This window comes from Meleagris gallopavo, chromosome 19 (genome assembly GCF_905368555.1).
Source record: "Meleagris gallopavo chromosome 19, MGAL_WU_HG_1.1, whole genome shotgun sequence".
Lineage (NCBI taxonomy): Eukaryota > Metazoa > Chordata > Aves > Galliformes > Phasianidae > Meleagris > Meleagris gallopavo.
Window position 1 is genome coordinate 4,206,460 of NC_139422.1, and position 8,800 is coordinate 4,215,259.

Below are 8,800 nucleotides of genomic sequence, written 5' to 3' on the forward strand. Positions count from 1 at the left end.
TGAGCTTGTGGACAAGCATATCAAGCAAAAAATAGGAGATCAGATAGAGTGGAGAAAAATTATGAAAGAATTTGAGTTAGATTTTAAATGAGTTAATGAGCTCATGGAATGTCTGTCTGTAGGGAAATCTCTATCAGGCTGCCGAGCACAAGACAAAAGGCTCAAATTATGGAATTTGAAACTGGTGACAACACAGCCACCAAGGTTCTGGCACAAGAATGCACAGAGAAAAACTAAGTGCCTGGAAGGTAGCACTAGTGAGCACAGTGCCAGTTCATTTTCACTAGGTTACAGGAAGGTTGATACAAGATGATCTTTGAGGTCCCTTCCGACCCAAGCCATTCTGTGATTCTGTGATATGATTCCTCCTAGCTGCAGCTGTCAAAGGGATTTATAATTAATACATGCTCTCCCCATTTTATAGGAGGGAAACTGGAGCACACAGCAATGGGGTGACTTGACCCAGATCATCAATAGGGAATCCAGAAAGAAAACCCAGGTCTAATGACACCCAGATCAGTTCATTCTCTGCCAACAGCTCCCCAACTGGCCATCAGACAACCTGTAACTCACAGTGATGAACTAAGTTGCCTGCTGAAGGAAACATGCCATCTAGAAATTGCTTTCATTTAAAGGCCTGGCCTTTGAGAAACACTGGGGACCACAAATGCTCTGCAGTCCTTACTGTCTGAGACGACTGAATTAAGCCACACCGTTTCTCAAGCAGCACATAGAGGCAGTCAGATAAACAAATAACTTTCTGTATGTTTCAGATGGGCTCGTTCTGATTCCCTTCCTGCTCTGTGAAGGTATGGGTGGCACTGACTGCCTTTGATTTGTTATGGCAGAGCTGCAGGAGCAAGGAGAGGAGCACAGACTGTGCAAACACACTCACATCTGTGGGGAAGATGGAAAGAGTGGGAGAGAAACTGCCTTTTTGAAACCAATTTCCCATGAATGGTTCAAGATAAGGATAGTTTCCCCTCTATGAAATACAATAAAAAGAAAGAATAACGAGAGAATGACAACAAGGAGTAAAGATTTTCAGTCATGTTAGATAAGGTATTACAAGGAGCAGAGCAAGCTTTGCCATGCCATGTAGAGCTGGCTGCAGCACAGCCAGGTTCAGCTCAAGTGGTCTGGGCTCATCCATAAATCTAAAGTTAAGGCCAAACCTGCAAATATTTACAAAGCCTTTAGTGAACTGGTGTTGTCTGGCCCCAGATCTCGTCCTTTTCTTTCTGGATCCACCTGTAGGACCTCTTCTGTAGCCTTTGTTTGAAACAAGCAACATATTAAAATTTTCAGTGTGTCATGGTTTTATATTTTTTTTTTTGTTTTGGTTTGGTTCTCAGTATTCCGCATCAATACATCATGTAGTATACTGGGAGTTAAAGTGTTAATGCTCCAATTCCAGGCACCTATCCCCATACGTTACAGAAGTCATGGGATCTGACCCTTCCGGGTGGGGCGGTCTCTTACTGCCTGGCAGTGGGTGCTGGAGGGTGCTTTCCTGGCCGTTCCAAGCTTTTCAGGTTTGAATCGGTATCGGGAACTCTCCCTCTCTCTCTCTCTCCTGTTTTATTTGATTTATTAGTCTCAATTTCAATCAGATTGTATTATATTGTGTTATCTTGCATTCCGATATCATAATTAGTAAAATAAGTTTTCCTCCATAGATTGTTGCCGCTGTTTTTTTGTTTTCCTCCCTTCCTTCCCATTTTGTGGGCTGGGAAGGGGAGGGCAGGGGCCTACCGCCCCCTGTCACGGGTGTAGATTGATCTCGTTAACTCCGTGACAGATTTTGGTGGAGAATGCGGGCATAGTTCTATTTCTTAGCTTTTAGAACGAATCTCTCTCTCTGCTCTTAGAGAGCTTCGTTAGGGAGCATTATCAGTATTTTAGGTTTCTGTGCTGGAAAACTTGACCTTGAAAGACTAGGCGTGCTGCCAGTGTTCTGGGATATTTGTAAACTTTGAGCACTGCTCAGTCTGGGTAGTGCCTTTTTCTTTTTTTTTCCTTTTTCCTCCTTCTTCTTGTCAGTTTCAATTCATTAACCCCTGTTTTAATAGACACCAGCAATGAACCCACTTTTCATTGTGGGGGTGTTGAGTAAAGGCTTACAAACCGTCATGTTACTCTCAACCTATTGGCAAATTGTCAAGGCCATAATTACCTGTTGTGGAATTATGTTCATATATAACTACTTAAGGGCATTGACGGAGACACCTGCATGGTACCTGTATGCAATGTGGTATGGTCTGAATTTTGACATTCACATCCCAGATGGAATGGCTAATTTTACAAACAGCACAACGTTCAGACCAGTCTCCAGGCTTCCTTATCGGTTTGTCAGACGGTTTTCGAATTCTGAATTAATACTCATGGGCGCGCTATTGCTTTCCTGGATTGTGATTATATTCCTTTACAAAGGGAAGGAGTCTCCTCCAGAACCAGAGAGTGCTGACTGGCAGGGAATATGGAGAGGTTTAGGAAAGATCTTAAAAGCAAGGGGACCCGCAGTGTCATGGGATTTTACACTTGAACATCTGTGGGATCCTGAGAAACTAAGTCAGTATTTGAGTCAGGGACAGCGCGGCTTACATAACTCTAAGGAGGTACAACTTATTTGGGGTTTGGCTTGTGCTTACCGCGCCCTATATAATACTATTCTGGAGAGAGAGAGTTTCCGAGCTGAGGTTCAGGCCAAAGTGGAGAATCTCCAAGTCAAATCTGATCAGTTACAAGAGACACCAGTAACAATATCAGTTGCTCCTGTGGAAGGCAAGAAATGGAAACGAGTGTCCACGCGTCTAGAACGGAAAAAAGAAGAAGCGGAGGAGGAGGAGGAGGAAGATCCAGGCGAGGGGCCCTCCTCAGAACCACCACCATCGCGAAAAGCAAAAGGAAAAACTAAGAGACATGCAGAAGAGACTGATGATGAGGACATCCTTATTACTATTCGTCGGCCCCTGAAGATGACTGAAATCCAAGGTTCAAGAAAGGAGTTCACACGGGGCCCGAATGAAACTATTGTTTCCTGGTTGGTTCGTTGTTGGGACCGTGGGGCCAATAGCTTGTTTCTAGATGGTAATGAAGCTCGCCAACTAGGAGCCATTGCCAGAGACCCAGCTATTGACCGAGGAATTGGTCGATGTTTGGATGAGTCTGCCTCCCTTTGGGAACGAGTGTTAATAGCCGTGAAAGAAAGGTATCGCTTCAAAGACGGCTTGAAGCCTGTGATGAAAAGATGGGATACAGTTGAAAAGGGTATCCAGTACTTGAGGGAAATGGCTGTGGTGGAAATGCTGTTCGACCCTAACTTTGTTCCTAACCACCCACGACAAGAACGCGATCCTGAGAGAGTGAGGACGACGCCTGAGATATGGCAGAGACTCATAACAACAGCACCAGACAGATATGCCGGTACACTACTGTCAGCTAATGACAGATACCGGGAACAAGAGAGAATACCCTTAGTTTTTGAATTGATTCTTACGCTCCAAAACTACGAACAACAGCTACCCCCAACTCACGCTTCCATTGCTGCCATCTCACAAGTAACGAACCAACTGAATGAAATGCAGGAGCAAATATCTCAACTGATTAATCGTGACAAACCTGTGCCAGTATCAGAAGCGCCCAGTGAAGATCAGGATAATCAAAAGAGTCTACTGAAGGAGCTGATCAAACTAATGCGAATCCTAACTAACGACGATGAACCTCCCTACTCATGGGCACCATCAAAAATCTCAGCTATTAAAAGCAAACGCTTTCCGGCTCCAGTGAGGAACAATACATCGCGAATTGCCTTGTGGCGTTACCTACGTGACCATGGAGAAGACATGAGAAAATGGCACGACCAAGCTACTCCTGTACTACGAGCACGGGTGAAAGAATTACAAAGCAGATCAATCACCAGTGCAGTTGCTCCACTTATCACAGGTAATGAATAGAGAGGCCCTGCCTTCAGCCAGGGGGGGGAAAGGGATAATCGAGTATATTGGACTGTGTGGATTCGATGGCCTGGCACGTCAGAACCACTGAAATATAAGGCACTGGTGGATACTGGTGCACAGTGCACTCTGATGCCCTCGAGTCATGAAGGGACAGAATCAATCCATATTTCCGGGGTGACTGGAGGCTCTCAAGAATTGACTGTGTTGGAGGCTGAGATAAGCCTCACTGGTAAGGACTGGCAAAAACATCCTATTGTAACTGGCCCAGGGGCTCCATGTATACTAGGTATCGATTACCTCAGAAGGGGGCATTTCAAGGATCCTAAGGGGTATCGGTGGGCCTTTGGGATAGCTGCTGTGGACACAGACAACATTAAGCAGCTGTCTGTTTTACCTGGCCTATCAGAAGATCCGTCTGTTGTGGGGTTGCTGCAAGTAAAAGAGCAACAGGTACCGATTGCCACAAAAACGGTGCACAGACGGCAGTACCGCACCAATAGGGATTCCTTGCTCCCCATTCATAAGTTGATTCGTCAACTAGAGGATCAGGGAGTGATCAGCAAAACTCACTCACCCTTTAACAGCCCCATATGGCCAGTACGTAAAGCCAGTGGAGAATGGAGACTGACGGTGGACTACCGTGGCCTGAATGAAGTCACACCCCCACTGAGTGCTGCTGTGCCGGACATGTTAGAGCTCCAATATGAACTAGAGTCAAAGGCAGCCAAATGGTATGCCACCATTGACATTGCTAATGCCTTCTTTTCCATTCCTTTGGCCAAAGAATGTAGGCCACAGTTTGCTTTCACATGGAGGGGCGTTCAGTATACTTGGAACCGTTTGCCCCAGGGGTGGAAACACAGCCCAACCATTTGCCATGGGTTGATCCAAACTGTATTGGAACAAGGCAGTGCTCCTGAGCACCTGCAGTACATTGATGATATCGTTGTGTGGGGCGATACAGCAGAAGAAGTCTTCACGAAAGGAGAGCGAATAATCCAAATTCTTCTGTGTGCTGGTTTTGCTATTAAGCGGAGCAAAGTGAAAGGACCTGCTCAGGAGATTCAGTTCCTAGGTATAAAGTGGCAAGATGGCCGTCGTCACATCCCAACAGATGTGATTGACAAAATCAGTGCCATGTCTCCACCCACTAATAAGAAAGAGACACAATCGTTCCTGGGCGTAGTGGGTTTTTGGAGAATGCATGTTCCAAACTACAGCCTCATTGTAAGTCCCCTTTATCATGTGACGCGAATGAAGAATGAGTTTACATGGGGCCCGGAGCAGCAGCAGGCTTTTGAACAGATTAAACAGGAAATAGCCCGTGCCGTGGCCCTAGGGCCAGTACGAATGGGACAGGGTATAAAGAACATCCTCTACACTGCTGCTGGAGAGAAAGGTCCCACTTGGAGTTTGTGGCAGAGAGCCTCAGGAGAGACCCGAGGCCGACCCCTGGGATTCTGGAGTCGAGCTTACAGGGGGTCAGAAGAGGGCTACACTCCAACTGAAAAGGAGATCTTAGCCGCGTATGAGGGGGTTCGGGCTGCTTCTGAAGTAATCGGTACTGAAACGCAGCTTCTTCTGGCACCTCGACTGCCAGTGCTGAACTGGATGTTTAAGGGAAAGGGTTCCTCCACCCATCATGCTACCGATGCCACTTGGAGTAAGTGGATTGCGCTGATTACGCAGCGAGCGCGGATGGGGAATCTCAACCGTCCAGGAATCCTAGAGGTGATCATGGACTGGCCTGAAGGCAAAAAGTTTGGAACATCACCAGGAGAAGAAGTAGCACGTGCAAAAGAGGCCCCACCATACAATGAACTACCAGAAAATGAAAAGAAATATGCTCTGTTCACAGATGGATCATGTCGTATTGTGGGAAAGCATCGCAGATGGAAAGCCGCTGTGTGGAGCCCCACACGACAAGTTGCAGAGGCCACTGAAGGAAAAGGAGAATCGAGCCAATTTGCAGAGGTAAAGGCTGTCCAGCTGGCCTTGGATGTTGCTGAACGGGAGAGGTGGCCAATGCTTTATCTTTACACTGACTCATGGATGGTGGCAAATGCTCTATGGGGATGGTTACAGCAGTGGGAGCAAAATAACTGGCAAAGAAAGAGTAAACCTATTTGGGCTGCTGAATTGTGGAAAGATATTGCCGCCCGAACAAAGAATATGGTTGTAAAGGTGCGCCATGTGGATGCTCATGTGCCCAAGAGTCGGGCTACAGAAGAACAGCAAAATAACCATCAGGTAGACCAAGCTGCCAGAATTGAGGTGGCCCAAATAGACCTGGACTGGCAGAACAAGGGTGAATTATTTTTAGCTCGATGGGCCCATGAGACCTCGGGTCACCAAGGGAGAGATGCGACACATAAATGGGCTAGAGACCGAGGGGTGGACTTAACTATGGACGCTATTGCACAGGTTATTCATGATTGTGAAACATGTGCCATAATCAAACAAGCCAAAAGGATGAAACCACACTGGGGGGAAGGGCGATGGCTAAAGTATAAATACGGAGAGGCATGGCAGGTTGATTATATCACCTTGCCACGATCTCGCAGTGGTAAATGTTATGTGCTTACTATGGTGGAGGCAACAACTGGGTGGCTTGAAACCTATGCAGTACCCCATGCTACCGCCCGAAATACCATATTAGGTCTTGAGAAACAAGTCCTGTGGCGACATGGTACCCCAGAAAGAATTGAGTCAGATAATGGGACTCATTTTAAAAATTCTCTTGTAAATACTTGGGCCAAAGATCATGGCATTGAGTGGATTTACCATATTCCCTACCATGCACCAGCCTCTGGTAAAATTGAACGATACAATGGGTTGTTAAAAACTATGCTGAAAGCAATGGGAGGCGGTACATTTAAACACTGGGAAAAGCATTTGGCAGAAGCCACCTGGTTAGTCAATACCAGAGGATCTATCAATCGTGATGGTCCTACCCAATCCAGCTCCCTACTTACTGTAGACGGAGATAAAGTCCCTGTTGTACATGTAAAGAACATGTTGGGAAAAGCAGTTTGGGTTCTTCCAGCTTCTGGAAAGGGCAACCCACTCCGTGGTACTGTTTTTGCCCAGGGACCTGGGACCACTTGGTGGGTAATGCAAAAAAACGGGGATGTTCAATGTGTACCACAAGGAAACTTGATGCTGGGGGAGTGCAGTCGATAATTCTATGTATATGTATATAGACGTGTGTGTAATGCATTTTAATCATCTTTTTCGCTTATATATGTATATAAATTAAGCATGATGTAGTGATGTAGAATAAGGGGTGGAATGTCATGGTTTTATATTTTTTTTTTTGTTTTGGTTTGGTTCTCAGTATTCCGCATCAATACATCATGTAGTATACTGGGAGTTAAAGTGTTAATGCTCCAATTCCAGGCACCTATCCCCATACGTTACAGAAGTCATGGGATCTGACCCTTCCGGGTGGGGCGGTCTCTTACTGCCTGGCAGTGGGTGCTGGAGGGTGCTTTCCTGGCCGTTCCAAGCTTTTCAGGTTTGAATCGGTATCGGGAACTCTCCCTCTCTCTCTCTCTCCTGTTTTATTTGATTTATTAGTCTCAATTTCAATCAGATTGTATTATATTGTGTTATCTTGCATTCCGATATCATAATTAGTAAAATAAGTTTTCCTCCATAGATTGTTGCCGCTGTTTTTTTGTTTTCCTCCCTTCCTTCCCATTTTGTGGGCTGGGAAGGGGAGGGCAGGGGCCTACCGCCCCCTGTCACGGGTGTAGATTGATCTCGTTAACTCCGTGACACAGTGTCTTCCATCACTGCGGCCAGTGTGGTCCAACACATCCCATTTGTTTTATTGTTTTTTTCCGTTGCTTTGTCTGAGTCTTACATGCAGCAAGGGAAAAGATCAGTCTGAAAAACTCTATGGTTCTACTTTATTAAATCATAATAATTCCAGAAATAAGATCTGGAGAAGGAAAAAGGTCTGAAAAGATTTGTTTATATTCAAATCCAGCACTTTGCTCGCCCCCAGGAGAAGAATTTGGATGGAAACCAAGGCAGGAGAGACAACTTCGACTGGAAAGATTTTAGACAGGCAGAACGGCAAAAGTCAAATGTTGGACCGGGGGGAAATTTCTTCTCAGAAAGAGTAGTGATTTATTGGTTCCAGAATGGTGGAGATGTGGCACTGAGGGATGTGGTCAGTGGGCATGGTGGGAGTGGGCTGGGGCTGGATGTGGGGATCTTAGAGGCCCTTCACAGCCTTAATGATTGTATGAGAAGGAGAATCTTACGGACTGAACTAATTCTGCCCGCCATCCCTTATTTTCCCAGCACCACAGTGGTTGTGAACATGCTCTGCACTAAATGTCCAGTAGTGCCATGTGTACCTGAAGGTTATTTGCAGGCAGTACATTAGCAGTCAGCAGTCCTACTGCAACATGAGGGCTGTGATGGAGCCAGCATGGGACAGTGTTTCTGCTGGGGCTCAGTGACAGAAAAACAACTTCTGGAAATGTCTGATAAATAAGAGCAAGAGATCTTAATGACTACGCTAATACATGAATGAAATAGCAATTTGGAGCTGGAAATGAAACTCAGATTTTGTAGCTCTGAAACAGGAGACGTCGGAGACGGATTTATCTCAAAATGGAAAGACGTGGAGAGACAGAACCTAAAAATAAAATCTCATTCTTAGCTGTGCTGAGTAGTAAACGATTAGCAGCATTCAGTCGGAAACACCACTTGGGCTATGACAAATACACTGACAAAAAAAGTCAGCCAAAAACCCAGGGAAGGGCTAAATCTGTACTCTGTCTGCATATAAACTAATGCTGAAACCAGTAGGAAGTGTCAGGAGA

General features: G+C 45.7%; 1 protein-coding gene across 1 annotated transcript; it reads left to right on the forward strand.

Annotated features, from left to right (window-relative positions):
* Window positions 1-1,459: 1,459 nt before the first annotated feature.
* On the forward strand, window positions 1,460-3,956 carry LOC146543117 (uncharacterized; the record flags this gene model as incomplete). The annotated part of the gene is made up of 2 exons (XM_085239663.1): window positions 1,460-1,535; window positions 2,434-3,956. Coding segments are annotated over 2 exons (1,599 nt in total), but the record flags the coding sequence as incomplete, so codon positions are not given.
* Window positions 3,957-8,800: the final 4,844 nt, after the last annotated feature.